Below are 15,199 nucleotides of genomic sequence, written 5' to 3' on the forward strand. Positions count from 1 at the left end.
TGTGGGGGAGGGGTCGATACGGTGTGTGGGGGAGGGGGTGATACGTGTGGGGGGAGAGGGGTGATACGGTGTGTGGGGGAGGGGTCGATACGGTGTGTGGGGGAGGGGGTGATACGGTGTGTGGGGGAGGGGGTGATACTGTGTGCAGGGCTATGATACAGTGATCATTGCAGGGGAGGGGGATCTAGTGAGATAGTGTGATGAGGGATTCAGTGGGATACTGTGCTGGATAGGGTACTGGGTAAGGAGTATCTTGCTGGATTCCTCTGATATCCTGATTCCAAGTGCAACAATATGTAGAGCCTGTGCTGTGCAATGTCTGACTGTTCTCTGGGGCATGATTGCTCTATTCTCTCCCAGGACACAGGGCTATCCCATCTCGGCATGTTAGCGAACAAAAAATATTTTAATTTTATTTTTACTGTGATTATTAATGTTTTGCTGCCACCACAGAAATGTAACTGGTCATATTAAGCAAGTGTAGGGGCAGGAAAGAGGGGAGGGGAGGAAAGAACAAAGGGTCTGTGATTGGAGGGCAGGCGAGATTAAATGACAAAAGGGATGAGGTAATGGGACAAGTAAAGAAACAAAAGAAATAGTCCAGAGGAGGTGTAAATACCAGGACCTACAGCCTGAGAGAGTAGGAGTGGTGGTTATGATCTAAAGTTGTTGAACTCAATGTTGAGGCCGGAATTCGAAGAGGTTGACATCACCCATGGAGCCATTGCTAGGGAAACAGAGTGGAGACCAGAGGCCAGTGGTTGGGATTTTCACAACTTTGACCACTGGTAGCCATGACTTTCTCATGACACATTTAGAGATGTCAGAACAATCAGCTTCTTGTCCTTGCCTTGAGATGGCCTATTTGGAGCGCATGATGGCTGGCTTGTTTATAAAGCTTTTCCACTTCAGAAGGCCGAATTCTGCAGGTGCCGTGTCTCTCAAGGTGGCAGCCGTGGCTCAGTGGGCAGCACGCTCACCTCTGGGTTAGAAGGTTGTGGGTTCAAGTCCGCACACCAGAGACTTGAGCACACCATCGAGGCTTTCAGATGAGATGTTAAACCGAGGCCCCGCCTGCCCTCTTAGATGGATGTAAAAGGTCCTACGGCAGAAGAGCAGGGGGGTTCGCCCCAGTGTCCTGGCCAAATTTATCCCTCAACCAACATAACAAAAGCAGATTATTTCGTCATTATCATATTGCTGTTTGTGGGACCTTGCTGTGCGCAACTTGGCTGCTGCGTTTCCTACATTACAACATTGACTACACTTCAAAAGTAAATTGGCTGTAAATTGCTTTGGGACGTCCTGAGGTTGTGAAAGGTGCTATATAAATGCAAGTCTCTCTTTATCTCAAAAATAATCTGCTCTGAGGGAGCTGGGGACAATATGTTATTGGTACTGTTCCTAAATGTATGGTACGGCAGGGAAAGCCCGGGATTTGGGAGTGTTTTGGGCGATTATGCTGTCTCGTCTGATTGCGCTCAGCTGTTTTTCGTCAGTGAGGAATGCCCTGGCATCGGATTCCAGGTCCCGTGCGAGTAGAAGGGTCTCCTCTAGGATTGACAGATGTGTGAGACACTGCCTAACTGCTCCTGCCATGTCTGTCTGGAAGTGTGGAAAAAGCTGTTCAGCCGACTGTTGGGCTGTGCTGATTGAGCCTTGCCCAGTCACTAACTCACTGGTACGCCTCTCTGTGCTGCCAACTTTCCTGGGCCTGGACTTGGTACAGCATTCTATGCAGATGATATCACAAGGGTGTCAAACGTGAGCGGAAATCGGAATCCGTCCAATCTATGTGGCGAGACTAGAGAAGCTGGGGTTGTTGGTCATTAGAGAAGAGACGGTTAAGGGGAGATTTAATAGAGGTGTTCAAATTCATGAAGGGTTGGGAAAAGAACCAGAGGCGAGATGAGGAGAATGTTTTTTTACGTAGTGAGTTGTTGTGATCTGGAATGCACTGCCTGAAAGGGTGGAGGAAGCAAATTCAATAGTGATTTTCAAAAAGTTAATTGAATAAATACTTGAATTGGAAAAATATGCAGGGCTGTGGGGAAAGGGCATGTGACTGAGACTACTTGGATCGCACTTTCAAAGAGCTGGCACAGGCACGATGGGATAAATGGCCTCCTTCCCCTGTGCTGTATCATTCTATAATTCTATTTTATGATAAGTGCAGAAAGGTTAAAAGAGCTTGTCGTCTGCCTCCTTTTGATTTATCATTCCTGTGTTTGAATGAACAAGCAGCTTTGGAGAACGGTCAGAAGGTGTATTAGTAAGAATATAAGAATTAGGAGCAGGAGTAGGCCATACGGCCCCTCGAGCCTGCTCCGCCATTCAGTGAGATCATGGCTGACCTTCGACCTCAACACCACTTTCCCGCCCGATCTCCATATCCCTTGATTCCCCTGGAGTCCAAAAATCTATCGATCTCAGCCTTGAATATTCTCAACGATTCTGCATCCACATTGGGGTAGAGAATTCCAAAGATTGAGAAATTTAGAATGGAATTTAAAGGGGTGAAGTACCTCAAAAAGAGAAAGTTACTAAACCGGAATGCACTCGACCCCCTCCCCCAGCAGCACTGCCAACCTTAAGCAGGCCCTGAATGGGGAATTACAAGGGTAAATCTGTATCAGGCCATTTAACGACAGACCTTTGCAGTGCACCACCCTCCCACCTGTGACTAAGGCTCCAATTCTTCGGTACCCAGTTTTGGTTCACTGCTGGACACCAGAAATCGCTGGATGCTGCTCACTTGTCATTATATTTCCTCTGTTTTTCCCTCCAAGTTTCTCTGTGCACCGTTCGCCAGCCAGGCTTCTGATAATCTTGGACTGCCGGCAACTGCTGCTGGGTGTGTAATGGCAGCCCAGAGGTGAGTTACCTGAAGTGCCTGACCACAGATTGGTGCTTCCTCTAAGTAGCATGATTGAGCTCGAGAACTCACTGAACAGCAACTTCCACCGCGCAGTGTAACCACGCTGCATAACCTCGCCGCAAAACTGTGCAGCATAACGGTGCTCCTGGCAAAAGTCATGACTTTCATGAGGAAAAAACAGAGCATTTACATTATATACAGTGCTTTATTCCATTTCTCCGGAATATCCCAAAGTATTTCCTATGCGATGAACAGAATTGTGCGGGTGCTGTTTTTATATGGGCAAACGTGACTGCCATTTTCTGCACAACAAGCTCCCACAAATGGCAATGAGGTGAATGACCAGTTTATTGGTAGCATTTGTTGAGGGAGGAAGGTTAGTCAGGAGAACTTTTACTCGTACTTCTTGCAATCTAGTATACTGTATCCGCTGTTCACGATGCGGTCTCCTCTACATCGGGGAGACCAAACGCAGATTGGGCGACCGCTTTGCGGAACACCTCCGTTCAGTCCGTAAGGGTGACCCTGAGCTTCCGGTCGCCTGTCACTTTAATTCTCCGCTTCACTCCCACTCTGATCTCTCTGTCCTCGGCCTATTACATTGTTCTAATGAAGCTCGAGGAACAGCACCTCATCTTTCGATTAGGCACTTTACAGCCTTCCAGGCGCAACATTGAGTTCAACAATTTCAGATAATAACCCCAGCCCCCATTTTTCATGCTGTATGATTTTTGCCACTCCCATTTGCAACATTTTATCTTTCCTGCCTCTTACATAAGCACAGTATGTTCCTTCAATTCCTTCCTCCCCTCCTAAACTCCCCTCCCCGTCTCTGCACCTGTTTAATATCTGTTACATTGCCAGCTTTTTCCAGTTCTGATGAAGGGTCCCAGACCTGAAACGTTAACTCTGTTTCTCCCTCCACGGATGCTGCCTGGCCTGCTGAGTATTTCCAGCATTTTCTGTTGTTAAGTCAGGAGAACTCCCTGCTCATTTCTGATCAATGCCTTGAGATCTTTTAATGTCCAGTTGAAATACTGAAACCAGCAAAGAGGAGACGCTAATTTAACAGCCCATCCAAAGGACGGCACCTACGACAGTGCAGCACTCCCTCAGTATTGCAGTTGTGTCAGCCTAGATTACGTGCTCAAGTCCTCGAGTGAGGCTTGAACACACAATTTTCTAACTTGGGGGCAAGAGTGCCTCCCACTGAGCTAAGCTAGCACTTCAGTTGTGATGACGTTGTTAGTGTGACATTTGCTTACAAGGAGCCCGCTCCTGGTTTGAGTGCTTAAACCGTAAAATCCATCACTAGTTTTAAATCGGATTTCTGATGTCTCGGTACAAATACTGACAGGGAGAGCTGCTTCAACAACAACACATTGCATTTATATAGCGCCTTTAACGCAGTAAAACATCCCAAGGTGCTTCACAGGAGCGTTATCAGACAAAAATTGACACTGAGCCACATAAGGTAATGAAAAGCTTGGTCAAAGTGGTAGGTTTTAAGGAACGTTTTAAAGGAGGAGAGGTAGAGAGCCGGAGAGGTTTAGAGCGGGAATTTCAGAGCTTAGGGTCTAGGCAGCTGAAGGCACGGCCGCCAATGGTAGTGATTAAAATCGGGATGCGCAAGAGGCCAGAATTGGAGGAGTGCAGAGATCTCGGAGGGTTGTAGGGCTGGAGGAGGCTACACAGATAGTTGTGTTTTTGGATGGTGTCGCTGAGAGGCAGCATTTAGATGAGAAAAAGGATAGATCCTTGGGGGACTCCAGAAGTAACAGGGTGGGAGCAGGAAGAGAAGACTTTGCAGGTGATTCTCTGGCTACAACTGGATAGATAAGAATGGAACCAGGCGAGGTCCATCCCACCCAGCTGGACGATGGAGGAGAGACGTTGGAGCAGGATGGAGTGGCCAACCGTGTCAAAGGCGGCAGACAGAGTGAGAAGAATGAGGAGGGATAGTTTACCATGCTCACAGTCACACAGGATGTCATTTGTGACTTTGGTAAGGGCTGTTTCAGTGCTGTGGCATGGAGTTGCGGGACAGAAAGGCATGGATTTGGGAGGTGATTACACATTCAAGGACTTTGGAGAGGAAAGGGAGGTTGGAGATGGGGTGGTAGTTTGCAACGACGGAGGGGTCAAGGGTTGGTTTTTTGAGGAGACGGGTGATGGGGAAGGAGAGGGCAACAGTACGTGAGGAAAGAGAACAGTTAACAATATCAGCTAACATGGGGGCCAGAAAGGGAAGTTGGGTGGTCAGCAGTTTGGTGGGAATAGGGTCAAAGGAGCAGGAGGTGGGTCTCATGGACAAGATGAGCTCGGAATAGGGCATATGGGGAGATGGGAGAGAAACTAGAGTTCAGGGCTAGGGCAGAGGGGAACATTAGGGGAAGTTTGGCCTGGTGGGCTAGGGGAAGGGAGATAATAGGCAGAGGCAGCTGAACGGATGGTCTCAATCATCATAGTGATAAAGAAGTCCATGAGCTCCTCTCACTTATTGTTGCAGGTTAGAGTAGAGGAGACGGGGAGAGGGGTTTAAGAAGATGGTTTGTCATGGAGGAGAGAAGCTGGGGGTTATCTTTGTATTCCAGGATGTTCCTGGAATAGTGAGCAGTTTTGGCCGAGGTCAGCCGGACCCGACAGTGCTTTATGTTGTCCAGGCAGATCTGGCGATGAATGGTTAAACTAGTTGTCCGCCATAAATGTTATGAGAAGTAAGTTATTCTCCGTTTCCCTTGTGTGTTGCAGGTGGATGACCTGTACCTGATTGCTATTTCCCACCGGCGCGGGGTGAAGTCGCTGCGAGACCTAACAGCAGAACATGTGCCAATGTTACAGAATATACTGCAGGAGGGACAGGTGAGTGCCTGTTAGATCAATCTGTAGCTGCTTTTATATTGCACTGAGACTAGTCACATTGGCCCCCAGTTCTTTGCAGCTGCCGCCTTTAGCATGTATCAGCCAGCTTACTTTCAGCTTGCAGCTGGCTAAATAACATCCACATAGAGAATTAAACCATCGAGATTTACAGCACAGAGGAAGTCATTTGGCACAGTGTCTGCACCAGCTCTTGGCTCGAGCAATCCAGAACTAATTCCACTGCCCCACTCTCTCTCTCTCTCTCAATAGCCCTCTATCTTCTATAGTTTCCGGAAATCTATCCAATTTTCAATTTTCCCTTTGGCTCGAGTGCAGTCCAGGTCTTGGGAGAGCAGCCAAAATCCGCCATTCTCTTCCATTTACTTACGATCACTGCAGCCAAATCTTGTAAACCGGCCGCACCCCTGAGCCTCGCAGTGCCATGCACATGGAGGTTGGCAGTGACAAGTTGATCAGCGCAAAGCGCTGGCATGGCTTCGTTAACAGAAAGTGTCAGCCCCACCGGGAATCGCTGCGTGCCCGCATGGCAATGTTGTTACACCGGCACTGGTAATCACGCCGTCGAAAGGAACAGCCCGTTTACTGGCCCCAGGAAGACCAGCGGCAGTCAGTCATTTTGCAACTAAAAACAAGTTTCCCGATTTTAAAAAAAGACATCCAGATGGCTTGGCTTCCAGTGCTGCCAGTTGAGCAAAGCCCAAGTGTTTGTCAGCAGCAGATCGACTTATGAGCAGATTTAAAAAGGCACGTACTCTTCCCCCGCCCCCCCCCCCCCCCCCAAAAAAAATCTGCCCTCTAATTGCAGCATTGCCAACACCCATCGATTCACCCGGCATTTCCACGATTTCTGGGCACAGGTTTTTTTTTTTAAAACATGCACGATTTGAAGCGAGAATTAAGAACGTTACGATTTTTTTTTCTGCCCCACGAATCGTGGGCACGGAAAAAACTGCGTAATCATCGGGGGACGAGCGAGTGAAACGTGTGAGTGTTGGCACCACTGGGTAACTAGGATGGCTTTCTGCCCGTGGTTTGCCGCTTCGAGTTTCCAGCTTTTGCTTGGCCACCAGGGGGTTGGAGGGGGTGCAACGAGTGGAGGCGAAGCATCTCCTTGTTGACTGGAAAAGGGGCAGCTCTGGAAATCAGAGTTTATCACATCAGTTAAATACCATAGAGCATTGTCAAAGTAGGCGGCAAGTGCACTGGCCCCAGCACAATGGGCCGAATGGCCTCCTGCTGTGCTGTAAGATTCTACCATATACAGGAAACTTTTTTATCCGGGACCGGCGTGGAGCCAGTTGATCAAAAAGTCCGGATTACAGAGAGGTATACTTACCAAGGTACGAGAGCCCCGTACACGGCCACAGGTGCAGGAGTCCCTGTTGCACGGCAACAGGTGCAGAAACCCCAGTTACACGGCCACAGGTGCAGGAACCCCGGTTACGCGGCCACAGGTGCAGGAACCCCAGTTACACGGCCACAGGTGCAGGAACCCCGGTTACGCGGCCACAGGTGCAGGAACCCCGGTTACACGGCCACAGGTGCAGGAACCCCGGTTACGCGGCCACAGGTGCAGGAACCCCGGTTACGCGGCCACAGGTGCAGGAACCCCGGTTACGCGGCCACAGGTGCAGGAACCCCGGTTACGCGGCCACAGGTGCAGGAACCCCGGTTACGCGGCCACAGGTGCAGGAACCCCGGTTACACGGCCACAGGTGCAGGAACCCCAGTTACACGGCCACAGATCCAGGAACCCCGGTTACACGGCCACAGATCCAGGAACCCCGGTTACACGGCTACTAATATATAGTAAAATAAAACTTACCTGAACCTACTGCTGAATTTTGCCGGTTGAGAGAGAGTTTCCTGTAGTCTTGCTTACAAGGGTATATTTTAAGGTCGTTGTTCTATAGCCCTTGGTAATTGTATTCAGATGGCGGGTATTAATTGGGGACTCTTGTGTTCATTTATATGGGAGCAGGCTCAGGAAGGAGGGAAAGCTTATCTTGGGGATGCACGGTATGTAATGTGCGTCTCTGTAAATAAAGGCTTGTAAGTGACTGAAGTCTAGGCTTTTATATTCTATCCTTCACCACCTGGCTGTCTGACTTTTATATCCTTGATGTGTCAGTCATGCCTCAGTGGGCCGCACTCTTGCCTCTGAGTCAGAAGGTTGTGGGTTCAAGTCCCACTCCAGAGACTCGAGCACATAAATCTAGGCTGACACTCCAGTGCAGTACTGAGGGAGTGCTGCACTGTCGGAGGTGCCGTCTTTTGGATGAGATGTTAAACCGAGGCCCCGTCTGCGCTCTCAGGTGGACGTAAAAGATCCCACGGCACTATTTTGAAGAAGAACAGGGGAGTTATCCCCGGTGTCCTGGGGCCAATATTGATCCCTCAATCAACATCACTGAAACAGATTATCTGGTCATTATCACATTGATATTTGTGGGAGCTTGCTGTGCGCAAATTGGCTGCCGCGTTTCCCACATTACAACAGTGACTCCACTTCAAACAGCACTTCATTGGCTGTAAAGCGCTTTGAGACGTCCAGTGGCCGTGAAAGACGCTATATAAATGCAAGTCTTTTTCTTTCTTTCCCCTGCAGGTGGCCATCTCCAAGCGTTATAATATTCCAGGAAACCAGCTGAGGATTTACCTCCATTATCAGCCCTCCTACTACCACCTTCACGTTCACTTCACTGCTCTTGGCTATGACGCTCCAGGAACCACGGTGGAGCGCGCGCATCTCCTTTCCAGCGTCATAGAGAACCTGCAGACCGATCCGGAGTACTACCAGAAACGATCTCTGACCTTCGCCTTGAAGGCCGATGACCCCCTCCTACAGCGGTTCAAAGAGGCGGGAAGGGTGTAGAAGAGAGATCGAATTTTGTTCACGCACGGTCGGTGTTTGCGCTCTGCGCTGAACTTACCTGACGCCACACGCACGTAGAGTTGGGTTGCACTGCTTTAGAAATGTCAACAGTGCAGACAGATCCCCTTTGAGCAAGCAGGCCCTCAGCCTGACCTCTGCTTTCTCAGAACGCAGATCTTCAAGAGTTTCTGCTCGAACAGACCAAAATAAATGTTGTTGCTGTGGCGTTAAAATGTTACCTGCCAGAAATCAGAGATAGCAAAGAGTCAAATACCCAAATGGAGCTTTAAAGAAAAATGTTAACTTGTTGTCAGCTTTTAGACTTGACTTTCTGTTCACCATCCTGGCTTTTCACGCAGAGAAGTTGGTGGGCGTGGGGGGTGAGAGAGGAGAGAGAAATATGTGCATTTGTAAGCTGACCCAGCCAAGATTGCTGAATAGTGTTTGTATTCTGATCTGATCATGCAGAAACGCTTGGAAATCTTTGTTCTGAGCATGCAGGGGTCAGGCTGGGTGACGGCTTGCTCAATGGAGCATCTGTCTCCACTATTCGTGTGTGTGTGTGTGTGGGGGGGGGTTCTAGGTTCTTGATTCTGCTACTTTCCTGTCACGGAGGATTTCTTCTCTGTGTGCTATTTGTAGCAAAACCATTAATGAGCTCGTTTATAAAGAGCTCATTGACGATTTTGCTCCAAGTATAACAATGCCAGCTCTTTTTACATATCTCATTTCTCCTGGAAGCCCTGACTCTTGCTGGGGGCCAGTTCCACAGGCGCCAAAGACGACCCTCAGCACCTTGGCCGTTCTTCATGTGCAAGCCTAGTTATTGAGTGACCGCATGCTAGTCAACCAAAGGGGATGCCGCTGCGCTTCTCGTGTCTTCACACACAGTGTGCACCTGTCCACCTTCCAGCTGGAACCACTGGACGGTAATCGGAAGTGGGAGCCTTGTCTATATTTTTCTTCCCCAACCCCACCCTTAGCCAGTCCACAGGAGCTGAGGCTGCTGAGGAGGAGACCAACTAACTCAACACAAAACAGGGATTACGTACGAAAATAACAGGCAGGAAAGCACCAGCTGGTCCATCAGGCCTGCCCCACACTGATGCTGGCCGGAGCATTATGACTAGACAGTTCCTGCCCCTCACCCCCGCAGCCATGTGATCTGGTGCGTGTGGCTCATGAACACACTGGGTGACCCACCAAACCATTGCAGGAGCTGATAGCTCCATTTAAAAGGTACTTTATAGTCTCTTCATCTTTTGATGATCCAGCAGCTCGCTTGGGTGACCGGCTCCTACACTACTGCCTGGAGCTTGTCACTAGGATTTGTGCCACAGTGCCCAGGGCAGAGGAGGTCCCCTTTCCAGTGGAGAAACACTCCACCACCCAGCCCGTTGCCTTGGTGGTGCAGTTGGGTTAGTCGCCTGTCCGTGTGGGGAAATCGCAGGTGTGGGCCCACCTGGGACACGGGTTTTTAATTTTCAGAACAATTGAGAAGCGCTTTTTACAAAGAAATTGAACAATCCCAGCTGAGGCTCTGTGTCTCTTTTGGGCAGTTTTCTTCCCCTCCCTTTGCCCATCCCCAGAAGTTGCTGACTTTTGCTTGGTACACAGCCCAACAATTGCCAATAGCCCCCCCTGTACCTCAATCATGTGTAACCTTAGACAGTAAGTGTTGGCAAGTTAGTCAATTATAGAGGGAATGACAAGCCCCATCCTCACATGATCCACAGATGTGTACCAGCACCAGGAGCCCTGGTAAGGATCTATCCCTCCTAAAGTCAGTTGTAGCTAACTTTGCAGATACCAGGAATCAAACCCTAGACCCTCTGCTCTGTATGGCCCAGTCATACATTTACCCAGCAGAGTATGGGGGGATTGATTGATTAGCTTGTCCCCTACCAAACTCAGATACTTAGCCAAAATTTCAGGCGGTATGCACAGTAATAGGAATTAGAATCAGAACATTTTGATACAATGACGATGTTATAATTTTTTTAAAGCAGCTTTGTAGTAATGTTTAAAGATTAATAAATGCTTTGAAGAAATGAACCATGGTGTGTGTCATTCCTTCATATCCACTATTCTGCAGTACTCCAGTCTGCCTGATGTCTATAATTACCTGCATTGCAAGGGCGTGACACAGTTGAGAAATTCAGGCATCCTCATGAACTAAAAGAGTAAAGTTTTGACCTTGTAGAGAGGATAGTATGTCTCATTTCATCATTTACAAGGCACTAATCTAATCCTGGGCCTTGATGATAGCAGTTAGTCAAGAGAAGTCAAGGATGAGAAAAGGTCATTCGACCCATCAAAGTTTGTCCCTGAAGTGTCCAAAACTACAGCTCGTGGGCCATGTGGAGACCATGTGCCTTGGCTATCTGCCCCTCCACGTCCTGGCAGCTCTGTTTCAGTTTCTTATTCATTAGTTTGTCCTGTTTAAGTTCTGTGGGCTCTTCTCAGTACTGCACCCTCATTGGAAGGCCAATCATAATTCAGAACATCAAGATCTGTTTGTATCAGCAACTTGAGATAATTGAAAATGAATGGGCAGGTGGATTTATACATTACACCTGGCTCCACGGGACACACCGAAGAGGCCCACACAGACAAAACATTTGGACACAGGTGTTTGGACACAGTAGTCCCCTAACTCTCCCATCAAAGCCATCCCTCTGGTCCCCTAACTAGCAAACGTCAAATTTAGGATTGATGTCACAAATTTCTTATTCACATAAAGATTGGAGTAAACTTCCAGCTAGGGCGGTGGAGACAAAAACCCTGGAATTATTTAAGGAACAGTTGGATGCTGTATTGTAGACTTGGTCAGTTCTTTCTGGATGCATGTGCTGGAATGGGCCGAATGCCTTCTCCTCTATCTCCTCCTCCAACTCCATCTCCTCCATCTCCTCCTCCATCACCTTCTCCTCCATCTACGTCTCCTCCATTTCCTTCTCTGTCTCCTCCGGCTCATCCATCTCCGTCTCTGTTTAAAACTATATTTTACTCATTTAAATTTATGTTCTCAGGTCCTTAGATTCCTGGCTGAATTTGAAGTAGCCTTCATTTGGTTTACCCTGTCTCTACCATTTAATGGTTCTTACACATTGAACGAGTCTCCAACCCTTAATGGCCATTTTACACTGCATAGCTTGGGCTTCTTTTGCCTCGTTGCTCGTGCTCATTCATCTTTTTTGTCTTCTCACTGTTCAAGGTGGTGTTAAGTGATACACGAACCTGTAAGTATTTTATTTAAACAGTCAACTGTAGGATAGAGATCCCTAAGGCGACATCATCAGAAAACACAGCGTCAGTTTCCACATGTACTCTGACGACACCCAGCTCTACCTCACCACCTCTTCTCTCGACCCCTCCACGGTCTCTAAATTGCCAGACTGCTTGTCTAACATCCAGTTCTGGATGAGCAAAAATGTTATCCAGTTAAATATTGGGAAGACCGAAGCCATTGTTTTCAGTCCCCGCCACAAACTCCGTTCCCTAGCCACTGACTCCATCCCTCTCCCTAACGTCTGTCTGAGGCTGAACCACACTGTTCGTAACCTTGGTGTCATAATTGACCCTGAAATGTGCTTCCGACCACATATCCACGGCATAACTAAGACCGCCTACTTCCACCTCCGTAACATCGTCCGTCTCCGCCCCTGCCTCAGCTCATCCGCTGCTGAAACCCTCATCCATGCCTTTGTTACCTCTAACTTGACTATTCCAACGCACTCCTGACTGCCTCCCATGTTCTACCCTACGTAAACTTGAGGTCATCCAAAACTCAGCCGCCAATTCCCCTTCACCCATCACCCCTGTGCTCGCTGACCTACATTGGCTCCCGCTTAAGCAACGCCTCGATTTCAAAATTCTCATCCTTGTTTTCAAATCCCTCCATGGCCTCGCCCCTCCCTATCTCTGTAATCTCCTCCAGTCCCACAACCCCCCCGAGATATCTGCACTCCTCTAATTCTGCCCTCTTGAGCATCCCTGATTATAATCGTTCAACCTTTGGTGGCCGTGCCTTCTGTTGCCGAGGCCCTAAGCTCTGGAATTCCCTGCCTAAACCTCTCCGCATCGCTACCTCTCCTCCTTTAAAATCCTCCTTAAAACCTACCTCTTTTACCAAGCTTTTGGTCATCTGCCTTAATTTCCCCTTATGTGGCTCGGTGTCATTTTTATAATTATAATACTTCTGTGAAGCGCCTTGGGACGTTTTACTACATTAAAGGCGCTATATAAATACAAGTTATAGGAACATCCTGTGACCTCTGTTTAAAAAAAGTCAGAAATCCATGTTGCTTCCACCACCCGTCATTACCCAGTTTTCCCAGTTCCATTTCCCTGCATGGAGCCTAAGTCAGGCATCACATTGTGTGTCTCTGAGCCCCAACTATCCGTGGAACTGAAATTACTGTCATGGGGGGACAGTGCTGGTCTTGCCGTACAGTTTTTGAACTACGTGCTTTAATGACACATGATCTTCCTTATTACCTTTGCCAGAGTGCTCGCTTCCCACGTCAACTTCTGTTCTCGACTTGCCGTCAGCCAGATGTAACGAAGCACTTCAAAGGGATGTAATGATGTGGAGTCATGTCCCCTGTAGTGGGCTTGCCTGCCAACGCTCAGGGGTAAAAGGTCAGTTGGCATTCTTCCGATCTCCTGCTGTAACTATGGCAGAAACTCCAGAGAAATGCCGGAAATGGCTGAACAAAATACCCCGGCCTTTCTCCTCTCTGCAGCCGGGGGTACATTCCACTGAGGTGGTGGCAGGTGGCCCATGTCCTCACCAATTTGCCGAGGGTCGCCATGGCTTGGGTCGCTGTGGAAAATAGTCCAGTCTGGAAAATCTACATACTCAGTCAGACTGAAACACCACACAAAGCACACGTTGTACTGGAGACACCCGTATCCAGCCCGCCTGACTGAAAGGAGCCAGAGCAAGGTCAGGACAACAGCAGACAGGGGTTAACTCAATCACAGCAATACACCAGAGCCAACCCGCACACGTTTAAACCACCTGCCATATTTTATCACAGGCACTGTACACCAGGAATCCAATGTAATGGAAGGACAGTTGTAATTTATTTTTTAATTAATTGCAAAGAATGGTAATTATTACCTACCTTCCCACCTGTTTTTCTTGTATCTTTGTTTGAACACTGTGGACAGTTTATCGATCAGGTCCCACTAAATTCTCCACCCAGTTTCCAACCATGGTTAAAATTAGATCTAAATTCTGCTCAGTTGTGTTCTCCAGCCCAAATCTTCCTTCTACCTGTATCTTGCTCTGGTTGGAGGTTATTTTTTGCAGCGTTAAAAAACAACTGCAGCCAAATATTTCATGCCAGATCCAATTTTCATGATGTTCCACCCTGGTTGTAGACCTTGTACGGAATTGAAAGTGATCCAAACCCGGTGAGACTTTCACACATTGCCAGATCAGCCGCAAGGATGGGCCGCCGGGCAGCAGCCTTTGGAGGCGAGCTGTAAAAACAGCAGTGGTGGGCAGAAGTGGTGCAGACAGACGCACCTTGAAAATAAACTGAAGGCACATCTGCCCTTACAGTTGATTTGGGGGGTTGAGTTGACACTGGATAGATCGCGATGGCGTGCTACCCTACCGCTGGTCTCTCACTTCGATAACAAACACCAGTGTGAGCTGGGCAGAAATGGAGATAACTGCGAAACCACACAATGGCTGCAGTGCCTCACAACTCCCAACGTTGGACACGGTGGTGTAGTGGTTATGTTATTGGGCCAGTAATCCAGAGAATATGAATTCAAATCCCACCATGGCAGATTGAGAATTTCATAGAATCATACAGCAAGTAGGCCATTCAGCGCATTGTGTCTGTGCTGGCTCGTTGCAAGCATTATCCAAATAGTCCCACTCCCCTTGCTTTTTCCCCATAGCCCTGCAAATTTTTCCTTTTTAAGCAGAGATCCAATTCCCTTTTGAAAGTTGCTACTGAATCTGCTACCACCACCCTTTTCAATTCAGTTTTTAAAAGAATCCAGAAATAAAATGTTTGGTATCAGTAAAAGTGACCATGAAGCTGTCGGAGTGTCGTGAAAACCCAACTGGGTTTTAGTGAAGGGAATCTGCCGTCCCTGCCCGGTTTGGTCTCTATGTGACTCCAGTCCCACACCATGACTCTTGATTTCTCTCTGAAGTGGCCTAACAAGCCACATACAGGAAACTTTTTTTTATCCGGCACCGACGGGACCGACGTGGTGCCGGTTCATCAAAAATTCCGGATAACCGAGAGCGATAGTAGAAGATACGGAGAGCTGAGAGCTCCGTATAAAGCAACAAACCCTGTTGCTTAGCAACAGGTGCAGAACAATGGCCACACGTTCCAAGCATCTCTGTAGCTTAGCAACAGCTGCAGCCACACCCTTGCACAGCAACAGATCGAGGAAGGCAAGTAATACGAAGTATGAACCTACTCCTGAATTTTGCCGGTTAACCGAGATTTCCGGTTATTTAGGTGCCGGTAAATCGAAAGTTTCCTGTATTTGTCTGGGCAACTCTGGATGGGCAATGATGACGT

The 15,199-nt window shown here is 48.3% G+C and overlaps 1 protein-coding gene across 2 annotated transcripts in view; it reads left to right on the forward strand.

The window, feature by feature from the left end:
- The window catches only part of dcps (decapping enzyme, scavenger), a 96,423-nt gene extending 85,732 nt beyond the window's left edge, over positions 1-10,691 (forward strand). The window contains exons 5-6 of one of the 2 annotated variants that reach the window (XM_085968159.1): positions 5,630-5,740; positions 8,370-10,691. In XM_085968159.1, coding sequence (XP_085824285.1) covers positions 5,630-5,740; positions 8,370-8,636 — 378 coding nt within the window. In that variant the 3' untranslated portion in view covers positions 8,637-10,691. The remainder of the gene's footprint in view (positions 1-5,629; positions 5,741-8,369) is intronic. The other variant, XM_085968161.1, reaches the window with a different exon arrangement.
- The last annotated feature ends 4,508 nt before the right edge of the window (positions 10,692-15,199 follow it).

This window comes from Somniosus microcephalus, chromosome 26 (genome assembly GCF_052327205.1).
Source record: "Somniosus microcephalus isolate GS21.2 chromosome 26, FLI_Smic_1.0, whole genome shotgun sequence".
Taxonomy (NCBI): Eukaryota; Metazoa; Chordata; class Chondrichthyes; order Squaliformes; family Somniosidae; genus Somniosus; species Somniosus microcephalus.